Source organism: Alligator mississippiensis, chromosome 4, assembly GCF_030867095.1.
Source record: "Alligator mississippiensis isolate rAllMis1 chromosome 4, rAllMis1, whole genome shotgun sequence".
Taxonomy (NCBI): domain Eukaryota; kingdom Metazoa; phylum Chordata; order Crocodylia; family Alligatoridae; genus Alligator; species Alligator mississippiensis.
Window position 1 is genome coordinate 3,685,181 of NC_081827.1, and position 19,921 is coordinate 3,705,101.

The window sequence follows — 19,921 nt, forward strand, 5'->3', positions numbered from 1 at the left end:
CTGCATCACTCACTGGTGTCCTTGGCAGGGCTTGACACCAGAGTGCCCCGACGCTCCAGTGTGTGGCCTCCAACCCACCTCTACAGCCCTCCCTCCAGTCCAGCCCAACACCAAACACCCCCTCACCAGCCCTAACGCTAAGGGAAACCCCCTGGGTCGGGGTCACTACACCCCTCTCCTGGGCTGGCCTGACTCCAGCTCACAGCCAGGTCCAGGTGCTCCTTGCCCTGCCGCAGCCAGAGCCCGACTGTCCTGTGCCCAGAGGCTGTACGTCTCTGCCCAGCCCAGCCCCTGGCGGTGCCCTCCCTCATTTCTGCCCAGGTCCCACGAGTGCAGAGTCCCGCAGCACCAGCCCGGCCAGGGCAGCCCCTGGCTCCACTCGCCCAGGCAGCTCCCACCTGCGCCCCGGTGCCCCTGGCTCCCTGCAGCCTGCCTCCAGCTGCACGGCCACCTCGCACAGGAGCAGGGGGCCCTGGGACCAGGACAGAGGCATACCCATGACATCCAGCCATGCGCCGTGTCCCGGCACAATAAAATCATCCAAAATAAACACTGCTTTCACCAGGGAACAGCCAAGAAAACAACCCCCCACATGACGTCTGGTTTCACACTGGACCTTGGCCCCTTCTCCCAGCCCCTCCCTGCAATACAGGGCAGGTGAAAGTACAAAGGGACAGCCCAGGGATCCATGCTGGCTTCACAGGAGAGGACATGGCAGCTGTGGGGGGACAGACCAACACCTGGACCCTGCGCCTCGGGGGCCTGCTCCTGCCTCTCCTTTTCCTGGGGACAGCAGGTAAGTGCCAACCCCCTGCTGTGCTGGGGAGAGGTGGCAGGGCTGGGCTGTGGTGGCCGTGTTCAGGCCCAGGGCAGAGGCAGCTGGGTACCGTCTTGTGAACACACCTGGAACAGACAAATCACAGCAGCCCCATGTTTGCAGAGAACAGCCTGGCTCTGGGGGAGCCCTGGGGGGGCCATAAAGGGTGGTGAGTTTGGGGGTGCTAGTAACTACCACAGCCCAAGGTGGTCACAGCATGGCAGGGACCTGCCCCACGCAGACAACATCTCCCCCCATGACACCAGGTCCCAGCCCCTCGCCTCTGCCCAGCCCAGCCCCAAAGGGTCTCAGGGCTGCTTCCTCTCCCGCTTGAGCCTGTTCCCAGCTCCACTTGCCTGGGAATCACTTGCTGCCTCCCGGACCTGGGTTTCTGGGCCCCACTGCAGTGCTGGGCAATGCTGGGGGGCAGTCACCCTGCACAGCCCATGAGGGACATGGTATTATTGGGAGAAAAGGATAGCACAGTCAGGCCAGGGTGTGGGCCAGGCCCAGCCTGGGTGGAGCCTGTCAGAGACAGAGCTGGAGAGCAGAGACACCTCCCTGTCACTGCCCAGGGTAGCTGTGTCAGGTGCATCGAGGGGTGCGGAGACCAGCAGCAGCAGGGAACACTTCATCCATGGTGGCCACAGCACTGGGGTGACATGGGCAGGGGTCCAGAGCTTGGAGCACATACCCAAAGCCACTGGGAAGGAGCGGAAGGGTAAAGTCTCCTCTGGGATGTACCAGATCAGTCCAGGCCCCAGGCTGCTGTTGCCTGCATGTCAACCCCCATCCCTCCCCAGACAGAGATAGGAGGGGGAGCAAGAAAGGCCTGGACATGGCCTAGGGGACGCCTCCCTTCCCCTGCAGCCAGGGGTCCCGGGACACTGAGACCTGGAGGAGCTGATGGACTGGACCCCCAAAGTGCCACGGCCCCTCCTGCTGTGCATATTTCCCCTGCCCAGGGCTGCGGGTCTGGGCTGTCGGGAGCACTGGGGCCCTGGGAGCAGACCCTGGGCAGGGAGCAGGAGGGGCCGGGATCCCCAGAGCCCCCCAGCCCCAATCATGCCCCGGGCTCCTGCTCCCAGGGCAGGGGAGGCTGTATGTGTGTGTGTGTGGGGGGGGGCAGGGGAGGCTCTGTGTGTGTGTGTTGGGGGGGGGTGTCTGGGGGTATGTCTGAGTCTCCCCTGTGCTTCTCAGAGCCACGGGGCTGTGGAGAAGGGCAAGAGCTGGCCTGGCTCGGCTCCCAGGTATTTAAACCTCCTGGCACAGGATGGTGCCTCTTCCTGTTGATTCACAGCTGAGGCCTGGCTCTTTCCCAAGTGAAAGCGAAAGCCAGAGAGAAGTTGCTGGGAATCCATTTTAGTCTCAGGGGACAACAACCATGAGCACAGACAGATCGATGTGGCCCTGGTGGCAGCCCCTGAGCCGTCTGCCCCTTCCTGGGGTCGTCCTCCTTTCTTCCCTCTTTGTGCCATACAGTAAGTCCAGCCCCGCTGCTCTCCTGGGCTGGGTGCGGGGGCAGATGGGGCTGGGCCGAGGTGTGCAGCCCAGGACGGGTTAGCCTGGCCAAACCGGGCAGACAGACTGGAGCAGAGGAGGGGCATTGAGCGCTTTCCTGGCTGAGGGGAGAAAATGGGGTCCCCGTGCAGGAGGGGTTTGAGGGATCTGAAGCAGCTGCACGACAGAACGACATTGCAGATGCAGCTCAGCGTGTTCATGTAAAGTCAAGTCGTCCCCAGGGCACAACAGGCTCCTGCCCCTAGCCCTGCGGGGTCTCACGGCTGCTTCACCTCCCCGGGGCAGGTTCCCAGCTGCAGGTGACCACGGCGTCCTCCTCCACGGCCCGTGTGGGCTCGGGGGCCCTGCTGCAGTGCAGCTTCACTGTCAGGGCACTGGTGGCCCTGGACTCCCTGCAGGTGCAGTGGTATTTAGGGAAGTGGAAGGTGGCCAGGTATGACTGGGGCAGGAGCCAGGCCCAGTCCGGAGCCAGCCTGCTGTTGCAGAAGGAGCTTCCCAATTCCCTCCCTGGTGGTAGCAAAGAGCTGCTCCAGGCCACCATGCAGGCAGAGCTGAGGTGCAGACCAGGATGTTCTGGGGCTGCATTAGCCAGCAGGAACACGCTTTCCCTCCCAAAGGAGCTGGAGCACCGAGGAGCAGAGGGACGCAGGCTTGGAGGGGCCTCCCTGGCTGCTGCATTCAGATCCCTGCATTCCCCGTGCATGGTCGGGCACAGGGATCCCCAGCATCCCAGAGCAAACCCTGGCCCGTGACTGCCAAGGCAGCATCTGGGGCACAAATGTTGCCAGGCCACGTGCCAGAGGTAGCTGCAGATGAGACAAGGCCTTGCCTGTGCTCTGCCCCTGCAGCCAGAGGGAGGAGGGGATTCAGGGTGAGGGCTGGCTCGGGGGTCTCAGGCAAGAGGCCTGCTCCTCTCAGAGCCATGCTGTGAGCTAAGCTCTGCCTTGCTCTCTCCTCTTGCAACCGAGCGCAGCAGTGGATCAGACTGGCACCATGGTTGGAGTCATCCTGGGGATCCTGATGGGAGCAGGAGCCGCAGCTGCTGTAGCTATTTACTTTTCAAAGAAGAGGAAAAAAGGTAGAGCAGGGAGATGTCTTTGGGTTGAAGGGTCACAGGGGGAAGGGATAGGCCAGAGGGTGGGGAGGGTGACTGTGATGCAGCAGAGACACATGGGGCCGCCTGTTCCAGGCAGGTTTCACCCCAGGGGCTCCCATCCCTGAGCTCAGACTCGACGCATCTCCCACATCATCCAAGGCAAACTCCTATTTTGTCTCAGAGGTGCAGGAGCCAAAGCGGTGCCTGCTGGGCCAAGAGGTGACCCTACACTGCTCCATGGAGGGGATGTTCCCTGAGGATGTAGCTGTGATGTGGGAAAGGATCCACAGTGACGACAGGATGTTGCCTGAGAGCGCTGGGGATCAAAAGAGCCCTGAGCACCGGCCGCTGTCACCTGCCCTCCCCGAGGGCTGGAGAGTGACAGAGGAGAGAGCTGGGACCTGCCTCACATCCTACCTGACCTTCACCCCCACGGTGCAGGATGATGGGGCGCAAGTCCGATGTGTCTTCCTCCATGAAGCCAAAGGGATCAGAGAGGAGCGAGTGTCCCCAGAGATCCGGGTGTGGGGTGAGTGCCCAGCGCCCCGATACCACCTCCAGATGCAGCTAGGGCCTGATTCTGTCAAGGGAATGGGGATGGGGACTGGCCAGCTCTTGGGGGTGTGCAGGTCTCACTCAGCACAACCATCCACCACCCCCAAGCAGAATCCCGGCAGTCCCTTGCACTAACACTCCCACTGTCTCCCCAGCCCGGCCACAGGTGTCTGAGATCCGGGTGTTACCAGAGTGGGACCCCCGCGACAAGGTGCCGTTCGCTGTTCAGATGCAGAGCTTCTACCCCAAGGAGGTGCCCCCGATCCAGTGGGGCTGGGATGGGGACGGGAGCTGGAGGGAAGACCCTGCCCGGATAGACAAGAAGGCGGACGGCACGTTCACCGCGACGAGCGTCTGGAGAGTGCCCAGTCAGAGCCTGACCCGGCCAGATCTGCGAGTGCAAGTGTGTGTTCAGCGTGGCCCTGGAGAGCCCCCAAGCAAGAGAGAGCTCAGCCTGAGGGATGCAGGTGAGGACAGGCCATTTCCTAGGCTCACAGTCCCGCTGCAGGGCAGTGTTGGGTCTGTGTGGTGTATGAGGGGCCAAAGAGCAGCCTCTGCCAAGCCATGGCTCCCCTAATGGGGCCTGTCACTATCTCTGGCTGTTCCCTTCCCCAGGTCTCCTGCGTCCCCCAGAGGTGTCTGAAATCTCCCAGCCCAAGTCCATGGCCAAGAGGAAGGGAGTCACCCTGAGCTGCCACATCACGGGGCATTTCCCAGGGGAGCTGAGCGTGACCTGGCTGCGGAGGGGCAAGGGGGAGGCTGCTGCTGTGATCCTGCAGGGCTCGGCTGAGTGGAGGGTGGAGCCCGGCACGGCCGTCCTGGCACGGGACGGGAAGAGCTTCCAGCAGGACACCAGACTCACCCTCTTGACCTCAATGAACCAGGGGGCAGAGTACATCTGCCGCGTGGGACACCTTGCCCTGGAGACCCCCATAGAGAGGAGCACTGGTAAGTGATGGGGGACGGGACTGGCCCAGCAGCCATACCAGTATAAGGGACCTTGTTCTGGTCATGATGGGTTCACAGTGGAGCAGATCTGCCTGTTGCCTGGCCCAGAGAGGCTGTGAGCCCATGGCACTTCCTGACCCCTCACACCAGGCCCTCCTGGAGGTTGTCTGGAAGAGGAGGTGCCCAGGGCCTTGCTGGCTGGATGAGGAGAGCTCACAGCAGAGGCTGCCAGGAGGTGGGCTCTGAGCAGCCAGCGCAGTGTTTGGGCATATGTCTGATACCTGGAGACAGGGGAACCTTGCTGATATGCTGCCCTCACCTTCTGCAGCCTACCATCCATGCCTTCCAGATCTGGGGGAAGTCTCCCGCCTGCAGGCCCTGGTCCCTGGGCAGCCAATGAATGCACAGCACCTTCTATCAAGATCCTACCCCAGGCAGGTGGCAATGACCTGGCTGCGAAAGAGAGCAAAAAGGAAGGAGGCAAAGCCCTTGGAGAGCTTAGACCTCCACAGGATCCACACTCCTGCCCCCAGCCGGGCACCAGATGGGAAGTCCTACAGCATGGAGTCTGAGCTGCGTGTCCCGCCCACGGGGCCTGAGGATGACAGGGTTAGGTACCAGTGCCACATGGAGCATGAGGCCCTAAAGAAACCCAGGTCCAGGTCCAGTGGGCAGCTGCAGCTCCAAGGTAAGAGCGTGTGGGTTGGGCTGCATAGGGCAAGGCCGGGTTGGTGACACACGAGGGCTGCTATGCTTTGCACCAGATGCATTGTCTGGTCTGAGCAGATGTGCCACTGGTTCTCAGGCACAGCAGGAAATTTTGGGTTGGGTTGGCAATGTCCCCTCCAGTCACACTGGGCAGGCAGGGGAAGGCCCCATATGCTCCCAGCCCAATGAGAAACATGGGCTCATGTCCCAGTATTGCTAGTGGCGAAGTGAGTGTCAGAAGATGCTCCTGACCACAGACCCCATCCACCAGCTCCAACCCTGTAGTCTGCTGGAGACCCCACATCCTGAGGACCAGGCTTCAGGCTGGCCCCACACTCCCCCATGCCCCAGCAGGTAGGTGCAGCCTGTGGCCCTACCTGGCTGTGATGGGTGCTTAGCACAACTGTCACTTTAAAAGAAGGGGCTTCTCCAAAAGCAGCCTTCACATCTGGAAGGGGCCAATCAGAGTCATGTGTCCAGAAGGGGGCAGGGCTTGAAACATATAAGCCCAGTCCCTGAGCTGGTCAGGCAGTCTAGTCCTGAGAGCTGCAGGTGAAGGAGGTCCTGAGCAGCACGGCCACAGCCAGGCTTCTGCCACAGCATCTGGGCTGCGGCAAGCACTGGTGGTTTGTGCAGGGACTAAAGGGAGGTCGGAGGTCCCAGCTGGGCCAGAGAGATGAAGAGGGGCCAGAGAAACAGAGAGCCTGGGGCACAGAAGGAGAGAACCTGAACCCAAGAGGGGCTGAGGAGAGAGGGGCTGGGTTTGAAGCCTGGCACTAGTGGAGGTGGAAGTGCCCAGAGAAGGGCCAGTGTGAGCAAGGCCTGGGAGTGAGGCCAAGCCTGAGCAAAGGGTAGAGAGTGGGGCCAGGGGGCCCAGAGCCCACAGAGGGGCATTTGTCAGCAGGATTAGAGAGCCCAGAGGTCTGCAGCCTGGGAGGGGTGGGTATGAACAGGGCCAGGGAGCTCAATGGTTTCACTGGCACAGGAGCAGAGATAGGGGCCAAAGGCTGAGGTGGGCCACAGCCAGACTGGCATGGCCAGAGGAGCCCAGGATTCTCACCTGGCTTAGGAGCATAGGCACAGCCCAGAGAGAGGAGCAAAAGATAGGGATCACAGCCAGAGACCAGGGGGGCCAAGGAGCTCAGATCCCAAGAGGGGCAAGGACTGGAGCTGGGAGCCCATAGCCCAGGAGAAGCACATGACAACAGGAAGGAGTATTATCTGTGAGGCATGCGAGTGGTGTAAACAGAAGGTAGGAGCTCCATAATTGGCCTGTAAGTCAATGACCATGGACCCCTCTGTGCATGAGAGCAAGGTCAAGCTTGGGAAGCCCTGGGGCAGCTTCCTTTTACCTAGAAACTCAAGGCATCGAGAGGCAGTGGGCGAAGGAAGGAGGGGCTACCCAAAGGGAAACGGATAAGGCTGAAGGGACTGCAGAGCATTAAGGCCACCCCTGAAATGGGCCCTACTACACCAGCAGTTAGGCTCGGAAGCGGCGGGAGATGCGCAGGCGATAGCTCGCTGTGCCCCCGCTCCCCTGAAGCCCCCAGAAACCCTCCAGCAGCCGCGGAGCCCCCTGCCGACCCCCAGCACAGCCGGGGTAAGTGGGGCCCGTGGAGAGAGGGGGCTAACCCCTTAGTGTGTGTGTGGGAGGCGGCAGCTGAGTGGAGCCGGGCCGGGTCAAGCCCCGCCCAGGCCCCTACTTGGCCCAGCCCCCCAGGGAGCCACGTGAACAGGCTGCGCAAACAGGCGTGCTTCTCTGCCGGCATGTGAGTTAGCGTGGAGTTCACACGGGAGGGCCCTCGGGCTCCGCGGCCCCCCCTCTGGCACCTCAGAGACGGCCACCCAGACGGAGCCCCCGGTTCTGGGCTCCACGCGGACGGAGCCCCTGGCTCTCGGCGGCGGGGGCTGCCTGTCCCTTTTTCAGGCTCTGGGGCCTGGGAGCATAGCGACCTCCCCTTGTGGGGTCTGCTCCCTTTGGGGGTCTCTGGCGCGCCAGCTGGAGGAGCCCCAGGCCGCAGTCCAGACACTGTGTGCCATCAGGGACTGCGAGCCGGAGATAGACTCCTACTGCCAGGCCCTTCTTCCCCGGGAGGCGGAGGGTAGATCACAGTCTCCCTCCAGGCCAGAGGAGGACTCTGGGACCTCCTGCTGTGTCCAGCCAGGGGCATGGACCAAGGTGGTCAAGGGCCCTAAGGCCCGCTGCACCAAGGCCCCTCCCCCGCCAGAACTGAGCAACAGGGACGCACCTCTTGCTGCCCCAGCAGAACCTGCTGAGTTGCCGGCCCCCACAGGCAACATAGGCCTAAGTGCACCTACCGCCCCTGCTCTCCCCAAGACAAAACGTAAGGTGTTTGTTGTGGGAGACTCCCTCCTGAGGGGGACGGAGGGGCCAATCTGCCACCCCGACCCCTTAGCCCGGCAAGTCTGCTGCTTCCCAGGGGCCCGCATCCGGGACATTGCGGAGAGGATCCCCAAGCTCCTCAAACCCACAGACCACTATCCCATGCTCCTTATTCATGTGGGCACCAATGACATGGCTTGGAGCACTCCCAGCCAGGTCATGAGGCGCTACAGGGATTTGGGAGCAGGGCTAAAGGGTCTGGGGGCACAGGTGGTGTTCTCGTTGATCCTCCCAGTCTCAGGCTATGGGCTGAGAAGGGACAGGAGGATCTATGTGGTCAACCAAAGACTGCGGCGCTGGTGTCGTCAGGAAGGCTTCGGCTTTCATGACCACAGCCCGCTCTTTGGCGAGAGAGGCAGCGAGCTGCTGGGAAGAGATGGTCTCCACCTCTCTCCCCTGGGGAGGAGGCTCTTCTCAGCCAGACTGGCTGACCTGCTCCACCGGGCTTTAAACTAAGCCCGCTGGGGGACGGGGGGACGACCGCCACTGCTGGCCCACTGAGCAATCCTTGCAAAGCCAGTGGATCACGGCACTCAAGGGAGCCCACCCCGGCCCCAGCCCTGGTAAAATCTGTGGGCAAGGAAGGAGCCCCCCAGGGGACACTTGCCTGCCTGTACACTAATGCCAGGAGCCTGGGGAATAAGCAGGAGGAGCTCATCCTCCTGCTCAGTGCAAACAGTTATGATGTCATAGGGATCACGGAGACCTGGTGGGACTCCACCCATGACTGGACCACAGGGATAGATGGCTATACCCTGTACAGGAGGGATCATGTAGAGAAAAGGGGTGGGGGTGTAGCTATCTATGTTAAGGAAAGCTACACATCCCTGCAAGCCGATATTGGTGACCAGGGTGGACAGAATGGTGGGAGTCTATTACAGACCTCCCACCCAAAGTCCTGAGCTTGACCAGGAGTTTGCCTGGAAACTGGCTGAGGCAGCTTGCTCCAGGACCATGGTTGTCATGGGTGACTTCAGTTACCCGGACATCTCATGGGAGGATCGCTCAGCTAAATCTGAGCGGTCGCAGAGCTTCCTCTCGTGCGTGGATGACCTCTACCTGACTCAAGAAGTCTATGGGCCAATAAGAGGCAAAGCGCTACTCGACCTGGTACTGGCTACTGGGGACGACCTAGTCGGCGACCTAGTGATCGATGGGAAGCTGGGTGACAGCGACCATGAGCTGATCACCTTCACCATCCGCCGAAAAGCTGGCAAGTCAGTCAGCAACACGCAAGTCCTTGACTTCAGGAAAGCTGACTTTGACAAGCTCAGGAGGCTTGTCAGTGAGGCCCTAAGGGACTGTGAACACAAGGAGAGGAGAGTTCAAGAAGAGTGGTTGCTCCTCAAGGGAGCGATCCTCAATGCACAAACTAAGTCTGTTCCATCTCGGAGGAAAGGCAGCAAGAGGGCACAGCAGCCCCCTGGCTCTCCAGGGACCTGGCAGACCTCCTGAGGCTAAAAAGAAAGGCCTACAAAGGATGGAGGATGGGAGTCACCTCCAAGGAGGATTATTCTGCACTGGTCCGGTCCTGCAGGGACCAGACCAGGAAAGCCAAGGCTGCAACTGAACTCTAGCTAGCTTTGAGCATCAAGGACAATAAAAAGTCCTTTTTCAGATACGTGGGGAGCCGGAGGAAAAGCAGGGGCAACGTTGGACCCCTGCTGAACCAGATGGGGCAACTGACAACTGACGCCCAGGAAAAAGCCAACCTATTAAATAGGTACTTTGTGTCAGTCTTTCATCAGTCCCATGGGACGCCCATGCCCGCTACGGGACAGGGAAGTCCGGGTGAGGGTGATCCCCTGCCCTCCATTAATGCTGACTTCGTGAAGGAACATCTTGAGAAGCTGGATACCTTCAAGTCAGCCGGCCCTGACAATCTTCACCCCAGGGTACTCGAGGAGCTGGCGAGCATCATAGCCCAGCCTCTAGCGCGGATCTTTGAAAACTCTTGGCGCTCTGGTGTCGTGCCCGAAGACTGGAAGAAGGCCAACGTGGTGCCTATCTTCAAGAAAGGGAGGAAAGTGGATCCGGCTAACTATAGGCCCATCAGCCTGACTTCTATCCCGGGGAAGATCTTAGAAAAGTTTATTAAAGAGGCCATCCTTAATGGACTGGCCGACGCCAACATCTTAAGGGATAGCCAGCACGGGTTTGTTGTGGGTAGGTCTTGCTTGACCAATCTCATTTCCTTCTACGACCAGGTGACCTATCACCTGGACAAGGGAGATGAGATTGATGTCATATATCTTGACTTCAAAAAAGCCTTCGATCTGGTGTCCCATGATCACCTCTTGGAGAAACTGGCCAATTGTCGCCTTGGGTCCTCCACGATCCACTGCCTGGAAAATTGGCTCCGGGGTCGGACCCAGAGGGTAGTAATTGATGGAAGTCACTCATCGTGGTGTCCTGTGACCAGTGGGGTCCCCCAGGGCTCTGTCCTTGGACCCATACTGTTCAACATCTTCATTAATGATGTGGACACTGGAGTCAGAAGTGGACTGGCCAAGTTCGCAGATGACACCAAACTTTGGGGCAAAGCATCCACACCAGAAGACAGGCGGGTGATCCAGGCTGACCTGGACAGGCTCAGCAAGTGGGCGGATGAGAATCTGATGGTGTTCAACGCCGATAAATGCAAGGTTCTCCACCTTGGCAACAAAAACCCACAGCATCCTTACAGGCTCGGCAGTGCTATGTTGGCTAGCACTATGGAAGAAAGAGACTTGGGGGTGATCATTGACCACAAGTTGAACATGAGCCTGCAGTGAGATGCTGCGGCTAGTAAAGCGACCAAAACGCTGGCTTGCATCCATAGATGCTTCTCAAGCAAATCCCGGGACGTCATTCTCCCCCTGTACTCGGCCTAGGTGAGGCCGCAGCTGGAGTACTGCATCCAGTTTTGGGCTCCACAATTCAAAAAGGATGTGGAGAAGCTTGAGAGAGTGCAGAGAAGAGCCACACGCATGATCAGAGGTCAGGGAAGCAGACCCTACGATGACAGGCTGAGAGCCCTGGGGCTCTTTAGCCTGGAAAAGCGCAGGCTCAGGGCTGATCTGATGGCCACCTACAAGTTTATCAGGGGTGACCACCAGTATCTGGGGGAACGTTTGTTCACCAGAGCGCCCCAAGGGATGACGACTAGGTTGAACGGTCACAAACTACTACAAGACCATTTTGGGCTGGACATAAGGAAGAATTTCTTTACTGTCCGAGCCCCCAAGGTCTGGAACAGCCTGCCACCGGAGGTGGTTCAAGCGCCTTCATTGAACACCTTCAAGGTGAAACTGGATGCTTATCTTGCTGGGATCCTATGACCCCAGCTGACTTCCTGCCCTTTGGGCAGGGGGCTGGACTCGATGATCTTCCGAGGTCCCTTCCAGCCCTAATGTCTATGAAATCTATGAAATCTATGAAAGCTCACAGGGAATACCAAAGACTCAAATCCTGGATTCATAGATTCATAAACATTAGGTTTGCAAGCGACCTCGGAAGATCACCGAGTCCAGCCCCCTTCCCCAGGGGCAGGAAGTCAGCTGGGGTCATAGGATCCCAGCAAGATAAACATCCAAATGTCTCTTGAAGGCGTTCAAAGTAGCTGCTTGAACCACCTCCAGCGGCAGTCTATTCCAAACCTTGGGGGCTTGGACAGTAATCAAGTCCTTCCTTATGTCCAGGAGCCTGAAATGGTCATGGAGGAGTTTGTGACCTTTCGACCTTGTCATCCCTTGGGGTGCTCTGGTGAACAGACATTCCTCCAGATCCTGCTGAGCACCTGTGATAAACTTATAGGCGGTCACCAGATTACCCCTGAGCCTGCGCTTTTCCAGCCTAAAAAGCCCCATGGCTCTCAGCCCCTCATCGTAAGATCTGTTTTCCTGACCTCCAATCATGCGCGTGGCTCTTCTCTGGACTCTCTCAAGCTTCTCCACATCTTTTTGAATTGCGGAGCACAAAACTGGACGCAGTACTCCAGCTGCAGCCTCACCAAGGCCGAGTACAACAGGAGAATGATGTCCTGGGAGTTACCATGGTCAGCTGGTTCCCCCTCCTATCCTCAGGTGTGGACGGTTGACCCCAAATTTTGGTGTCATCGGCAAACTTGGCCAGCATGCTTCTGATACCAACGTCCACATCATTAATGAAGATGTTGAATAATACAGGCCCAAGAACAGAGCCTTGAGGGACACCACTGGTCAAGTGCACCACAAAAATTGACTTCCATCAACCACCACCCTCTGGGTCTGACCACAGAGCCAGATTGCCCAGCCAGCAGACTGTGGTGAAGCCAAGGCCGCAGTTGGCAAGTTTTGCTATAAGGTGATCATGGGATACCAGATCGAAGGCTTTTTTTCTAAGTCAACATATACGACATCAATCACTACTCCCTTGTCCAGGTGATAGGTCACCTGGTCATAAAAGGAAATGAGATTGGTCAAGCAAGACCTACCCGCAACAAACACGGGCTGGCTATCCCTCAGGATGTTGTCATCAGCCAGTCTGTTAAGAATGGCCACCTTCATAATTTTTTCTAAGACCTTCCCCAGGATAGAGGTCAGGCTGGTGGGCCTGTAGTTTGCCGGATCCACTTTCCTCCTTTTCTTGAAGATAGGCACCACATTGGCCTTCTTCCAGTGTTTGGGCACTACACCAGAGCGCCAGGAGTTCTTGAAGATCCATGTCAGGGGCTGAGCTATGATGTTTGCCATCTCCTTGAGTACTCTGGGGTATACTGTCAGGGCTGGCTGACTTGAAGGTATTCAGCCTCTCAAGGTGTTCCTTCACAAGGTCACCATTGATGGAGGATAAGGAATCTCTCTCACCCAGGCCTTCCCATCCCGTAATGGGCAAGGGCATCCCATGGGACTGGTGAAATACCAACCCAAAATAACCATTTAGCAAGTTGGCTTTTTCCTGGGCATTGGTTGTCAGCTGTCCCATCTGGTTTAGCAGGGGTCCAATGTTGCCCTTGCTTTTCCTCTGGCTCCCCACAGATCTAAAAAAGGACTTTTTATTCTCCTTGATACTTGTAGCTAGATGGAGTTAAGTCCCAGCTTTGGCTTTCCTGGTTTGCTCTCTGAAGGTCTGGACCAGTGCAGAATATTCCTCCTTGGAGGTGGATCCAGTCCTCCGTCCTTTGTAGGCCTTTCTTTTCAGAAGCAGGAGGTCCGCTAGTTCCCTGCAGAGCCATGGGGCTGCTGTGCCCTTTTGCTGCCTTTCCTCCAAGGTGGAATAGCCTTAGCTTGTGCATCCAGGAATGCCCCCAGCCCGCTCGTCCTGAACTCCCCCCCCTTTGGGTTGTGGTCCCTTAGGGCCTCACTGATAAGCTTCCTGAGCTTGTCAAAGTCAGCTTTCCTGAAGTTGAGGACTTCTGCAATGCTGACTGACTTGCCAGCTTTACGGCAGATGGTGAAGGTGATCAGCTCGTGGTTGCTGTCACCCAGCTTCCATTCGATCGTTAGGTTGCTGATAAGGTTGTCCTCCTTTGCCAGTTCCAGGTAGAGCAGTGCTTTGCCTCTTGTCAGCCCATAGATTTCCTGCATCAGGTAGAGGCCATCCACTCATGAGAGAAAGCTTTGCAACCACTCAGACTTGGCCGAGTGCTCTTCCCATGAGATGTGCAGCTAGTTGAAGTCTCCCATGACAATCATGCACCAGGAGCGTGTGGCCTTGGCCAATCCACTGGTGAACTCCTGTTCAAGCTCTTGATCCTGGGTCAGAGATCTGTAGTAGACTCCCACCATTGTGTCCCCTGTGCTGTGTTCCCCATGGATTTTAATCCAGAGGGTCTCTGGTTGTCTACCCTGGGCACCAATGTCAGCTTGCAGGGACACATAGCTTTCCTTGACATAGAGAGCTACACCCCTGTCCCTTTTGTCCACTTGATCTCTCCTGTACAAAGTATAGCCATCTACACCTGAGGCCCAGTCATGGGTGGAGTCCCACCAGGTCTCCGTTATCCCTATGACATCGTAATTGTTTGTGCTGAGCAGGAGGACAAGTTCCTCCTGTTTATTCCCCAAGCTCCTGGCATTTGTGTACAGGCAGGGAAATGTCCCTTTGGGGTCCTTGCCTTGCCCACAACTCATTCCAGGGCTGGGGCAGGGGTGGGATCCTTAGAGTGCCTTGGCCTGCTGGCTTTGCAAGGATTGCTCAGCGGACCAGCAGTGGCAGTACTCCCCCCACCCCCCGGCGGGCTTAGTTTAAAGCCCAATGGATCAGGTAAGCCAGTCTGGCTGAGAAAAGCCTCGTCCCCTGCAGAGAGAGGTGAGGTGGAGGCTGCCTCTTCCCAGCAGCTTGGTGTCAGGTAGCTCCCGCAGCCAAAAGCCAGGGCCTCTGTTTGCATGGAGCAGGGGTCAGCGAGTACTTCCTCTGCCCCTGAGGGGCTGGGCCGAGTAGGAGCCGGGGCAGGATGAGACCCTCCTTGGCTCAAAATCAGCCCCCTTCCTACAGCTGAGCCCCTCCCACCATGGCCCCCACTTACCTTCAGCTACTCCAGGGGCTCTCTGCAGTAGTTGGGGGTTGCTAAGGGGCTTCAGGGGTGCAACAGGCTTTCACCCACACATCTCACACCGCTGCCTAAGCCCACCTCCAATTTCTCCCTATCACTTTTCTTGCCCCTACTTGACCCCGCTGGGACTTGTGGTAGGCAGAAACTCTACCACACGGCCACCAGTGCTGAGATCTTGTCCGATGACTGAACCCGCATGCCCAGATGACAAGTCACAGGCTTCTTCCCTTTGTCCTCTAGGTCATTCGGAGTCCCCCAGAGCCACCAAGAGCTGAGGAGGGAGGGAGCAGCCGAAGACAGAGGCAATGTCACCAGCGCTGCATCTCTGCCCCACCCAGGAGATTCCAGGATGCTTCCCAGAGCTGAGCTCTGGATGGGATGCAGGGCCCAGGGTCTGGCTCATGACTAGATCCTGGCTGGGTCATCCCCAGGCCTCCAATGGTGAAGGCTGCTCTTGCCATCCTGCCTCCCACATGTGGTCTGTGCGGTGGGGCTGGGCAGGGAGCCCAGGGCTGGAGGCTGTCTCTCCTTGTCTGTCCATGCGTGGCCCAGGCCTGTGTGGCCCCCAGGCTGCCAGAATAAAGATGACAGTGCTGATGATCACCCGCTTCCCTGAGTAGATTTAAGAGCAGGTTGGGCAGGGCTGAAGCCTCCAGAGCCTCTGTACAGAGCCGCCCCCAGGACCCTGCAGCATCTTCCGCCTGCACCATCTCCCTCGCTTCTTGGCCTCATGTGGGCTAAGATCAAGTGTAGGGAGTATTTGAAGTCCTGAACTAAAGAGTCTGGGTGGAGGATGCTTGCCTGTAATATCTAGGGGCATCCAAACCCCAAGACCTCCAGGCTTGGGCCTGTACATAGGATGCTTGCTAATGGATTTGGGAATAGGTGAATGCTCAGGGTGCTGTGTCTGGGATGGAGGATACGTGCTGGTTGTAGCACCGTACATGGTGTTTGGAATGGTTGAGGTGCGCCTGCTCAATCAAGATGGTTTTTGGAACAATTGAAAACCGCTCAATCACTATGATTTGGAACAGATTAGGCTAATTTGACCTGGAATATGAAGTATATTAAAGATATATGTATATTTTTATAATCTCCCTGGCCCCTAATGATGAGTCTCAGGCTGGTTCCCTCCCACTTCCTTCTGCTACCCCAGGCACACCATCAGCCTTTTCACCTCCCTCGCAGCAGAGCAGAGGGGCAGGGAGTCAGGGCTGGGGCTGCAACCCAGCCGTCCTGGGCTCTGTGCACATGCCTGCACTGAGGAGATGTGGAAAAGCAGTTGCCGGTGCCCCAGAGCGCAGGGCCAGTCCACCTGAGTCCAGCTCTGCCTCACCAGTGATTGCCCCCCATCCTCACTGAGCAACGGCTGTGAAGTGTTTACATGGCCAGCCCTGAAGGGTGGCCCTGCCCCTGCCCATTCTCCTACCCCTCACTGCCTAGCCACATCCCCCCCCACCCCCAGCCCTGCTGCTGCCCCTCACTCCCAACCCACTGACCCAGCCCTGCCAGTGCCCCTCACCAAACTGCAGTACCCTGCCCCCCAGACTGTGATGGTGTCCCTCACTCCCAAGCCACAGCCCCCCATCCCTGCTGGTGCCCCTCACTCCTGACCCACAGCTCCTGGTGCTGCCAGTGCCCCTCGCACTCCCAATACACAGTCCCCCATCCCCGGTGCCACTCACTGCTGACCCACAGCCCCCACCCATGCAGGTGGCAGTGGAGTGTCTGGGCCCAGTGCGGGCTGAGGGAAGATGAGGAGGGGAGGGAGGCTTGTGGCAGCCCTTGCCCTGGGATGAGGCTGCCACCACACCAGGCAGCTTGGCCATGGCCTCCTCCCCTTTCTTTCCCTCTCCCTGGTTGCTCAGCCCCTCCGAGCATGGGCACTGGTGCCTGCACTGCCACCAGGCCATGAAGCTGCTGCTCTCAAAGCCCCCCTGCCCCTTTCTCCCACTAAAGAACAGATGACCCTCCTGCCTCCCCTCTGGCCTGTTGCAGCTGCAGTCCCTCCTGCCCTGCCCAAATGTCCAGGACTTTGCTGACCACTATTTGTGCTTCAGACTGAGGGAAACAACCCAAGTTCTTGCAGTGGGTCAAGTTCCCTTAAAGACTACTTGATCTGTGTTTCTCAGGGGGCACAGGGCTAGGATCAGTCCAGACCCTAGGTGGTGGCAGTGGTACCCCCAGGCTAGTGGGTGTGCTTCAGGAAGGGGGATGGACAAATGTGTGGTGCTCCCAGGGAAGTACTCGGAGCCTGGAAGGTGGTCAGGTGCAGTCAGGTGGGTGGCTCAAAACAGAAGCACCCACTATTGACCCACCACAGGCTCAACAGGTAGTGATCAATGCCTCGAGGTCTAGTTGGCAGCCGGTATCAAGTGGAGTGCCCCAGGGGTAGGTCCTGGGGCCGGTTTTGTTCAATATCTTTATTGATGATCTAGAAGATGGCATAGAGTGCACCCTCAACAATTTCACAGATGACACCAAGCTGGCTGGCAGGTGTAGTAGATACACTGGAGGGTAGGACTCGGATTCAGAGTGACTTAGACAAATGGGAGGATTGGGCCGAAAGAAATCTCATGAGATTCAACAAGGACAAGTGCAAAGTCCTGTACTTAGTATGGAGCAATCCCCCACACTGGTACAGGCTGGGTGCTGACTGAGTGGGCAGCTGCTCTGCAGAAAAAGACCTGGGGGTGATGGAACAAGAAGCTGAATATTAGCCAGCAGTGTGCCCTTGTTGCAAAGAAGGCTAACAGCATCCTGGGATGCATTAGTAGGAGCATAACCAGTAGATCAAAGAAGAAAATTATTCCACTGTATTCTGCAGTGGTGAGGTCACATCTGGAGTCCTGCATCCAGTTTTGGGCCTACAGAAAGACTGCAGACAAATTGGAGAGACTCTGGTGGAGGGCAATGACAATGGTTTGAGGGTTGAGGCACAGGACTGGTGAGGAGAGGCTGAGGGAACTGGATTCATTTAGTCTGCAGAAAGGCAGATTGTGGGGGGATTTAATAGCAGCTTTAAACTCCCTGAAGGGTGGCTCCAAAGAGAATGGAGCTAGACTGGTCTCCATGGTGGCAGATGACAGAACAAGGAGCAATGGACTCAAGTTGCAGCAAGGTAAGTTGAGGTTAGATAGTAGGAAAAACTTTCTCACTAGGAAAATGGTGAAGTACTGGAATGAGCTACCTAGAGAGGTGGTGGAAGCTCCATTCTTGGAGGTTTATAAGATTAAACTTTGGCTTGAATGATCTAGTTGAGAACAGTCCTGCTTTGAGCAGGGGGTTGGACTAGATGTGACCCTGAGGTCACTTCTAATCCTCATTTTCCATGATTATATGACTTAATGGCAACAGGCTTGTCCCCCCGGAGGTTTGGGGCTTGCTGAGAAATAGGACACTCACCCGGGATGTGGACCTGGGGCCTCTTGCACCCTAAGGATGAAGCCTGGAGGCTCAGGAGCAAAGCAGCAGTCAGGCCAGCTGTGCCCGGCTGGACCTAGGGCTCTGTGGGTGAGAGTGGAGCAGGTGCCTTGGGGGAGGGAGGTCTGAGAGACCCAGTGAGTGGGAAAACTGCCATTCACCAAGCCCCAGAAAGCTGGGAAGGGCTGTGGGTAGCTGGGTGGTCTAGGGCAGGGGTGGGCAAAATAAAACCAATGGGCAGGATCTGGCTTACAGAGGAGCTTTGTCCAGCCCGCGGTGGGTTCCTTGGTCCCACCTGGCCCATGTGCTGCCCAGCTGTGGCATGTCCTGCTGCCCCTGGGCACATAGTGGGGCTGAGGTGGCTCCGTGGCTGGATTACCTTTCTTGGCAGCCCAGAGGCAGCAGTGGCAGTGGAGGAGACCCAGGGCAGCCCAATACTGCTCTGGGTGGCAGCACTAAGAACTCCACAGCCCCTACAAACCTCCCACACACCCATACATCCCCACAACCCCCCCTTACACACCCACCTGTATCCACACATCCCCCCACACCTCACATGCACACACATCCACACAACCCCCCACAAACCCCACACACACCCACACCCCCACATTCCTTCATAGCCCCCCCAGTAAATATACGAGTGACACTTCATTTTGAGCTATGATGCAATTGCCTCTATATACATGATGCAAACAGACACAAATCAGGATGAAAATATATTTTTAAATAAAATTAAAATATGTTATTGTGGATGTTTGATTTTTAGTATATATTTTTTTTCCAGTTCCAAGATGGCAAACCCCCTCCCCAAAAGGAAGATTTTGAGGGGCAAGGGGAGGGACTTCTGGAGACAAAGGTCAGGGATTATGGGGCAGGACTTCTTGTCCCAAGATGGCAATCAGGGGACGGGGCACCTGTGAAGGGGCAGGGTCACCCTTGCAGCCATAAACAGCTCACCAAAACTTGTTTAGCCACACCCAGCCAAAATAATTTCCTGCCCCAATCTAGGGGTATGATCCCCACTGGTGGTGCAGAGGCCCAGGTTCAAATTTTAGATGAGCCCACTGCATATTCCCCTCCCAGCACAGGATGCACCACCTGGCTCACACACAAGCCCCCCATGGCTTCCTCCTCAAAGCCCCTCAGCCCGGTGACCACTGTCCCACAAGGTGCATGCACTGTCCATGCATCTGTCAGTCCCAGCTCCCCCTGTCCACGTCTGTCTCCACTCAGGGCAGCCCAGGGGGGCAGAGCCACTGCCCCTTCACTGGGTTCCCTGCAGCAGTTACTCTGACTGGTGGGAAATCCCCAAGCCTGGGGGCCAGACCAGGCCTCTGCCCAGTGCCATGAGGGGTAACAGGGGTGGATAAATCATCTGGTAGCAGAGAGTGGGGAAGGGGGTGTACTGTCCCAAGCAGATGGGTAGGGAGGGCAGAGCCCCCAAGCCCCAGCCCATGTTTCCCCAGAGATCCCACACCATTGCAGCAAGGGGACTGAGCCAGCAACAGGGCTGGGCCTAGAAGACAGAGAGAGACAGAGCCTGGCTGCACCGCTACCCCATCTCACAGTGGGCAGATGAGGACAGCAGGACCTTCACAGGCTTTGGGCCCCAGTAGGGAGAGTCTGTGGGTGGGCATTGAAAAGCACAAGTGCTGGCACCTCTGACCCCTGGGCCTCCGTTACTGCTCAGTGAAGATGGGAGGCAATCACTGCTGAGGCAGACCTGGACTCAAGTGTCCTGGTCCTGCGCTCTGGGACACCAGCAACTGCTTTTCCGCATTTCCTCAGTGCAGACATGTGCACAGAGCCCAGGACGGCTGGGTTCCAGCCCCAGCCCTGACTCCCTGCCCCTCTGCTTTGCTGGGCGGGAGGTGAAAAGGCTGATGCTGTGCCTGGGGTAGCAGAAGGAAGTGAGAAGGAGCCAGCTAGCCT

The 19,921-nt window shown here is 57.6% G+C and overlaps 1 protein-coding gene across 4 annotated transcripts; it reads left to right on the top strand.

Moving 5' to 3' along the window:
• The first annotated feature begins 661 nt into the window (after positions 1-661).
• Positions 662-15,163, top strand: LOC106738778 (uncharacterized). 4 transcript variants are annotated; one of them, XM_019495520.2, is made up of 8 exons: positions 754-796; positions 2,141-2,298; positions 3,312-3,416; positions 3,616-3,963; positions 4,145-4,456; positions 4,605-4,937; positions 5,287-5,625; positions 14,804-15,163. In XM_019495520.2, the coding sequence occupies exons 2-8, from the start codon at positions 2,202-2,204 to the stop codon at positions 14,836-14,838; spliced, it is 1,569 nt and encodes a 522-aa protein (XP_019351065.2). In that variant the 5' UTR covers positions 754-796; positions 2,141-2,201; the 3' UTR covers positions 14,839-15,163. The 4 variants fall into 4 exon arrangements, with proteins under 4 accessions (XP_019351064.2, XP_019351066.2, XP_019351065.2 ...); XM_019495518.2 differs by having other exon boundaries at positions 757-796; positions 5,266-5,625; XM_019495519.2 differs by lacking the exon at positions 2,141-2,298 and having other exon boundaries at positions 662-796; positions 5,266-5,625.
• Positions 15,164-19,921: the final 4,758 nt, after the last annotated feature.

Coding starts and splice junctions, on each gene's coding strand:
- LOC106738778 (XM_019495518.2), top strand. CDS start 2,202: ATGAGCACAGACAGATCGATGTGGCCCTGGTGGCAGCCCCTGAGCCGT. Junction 2,299..3,311: donor TTCCCTCTTTGTGCCATACA/GTAAGTCCAGCC, acceptor AACCGAGCGCAG/CAGTGGATCAGACTGGCACC. Junction 3,964..4,144: donor CCCAGAGATCCGGGTGTGGG/GTGAGTGCCCAG, acceptor CTGTCTCCCCAG/CCCGGCCACAGGTGTCTGAG.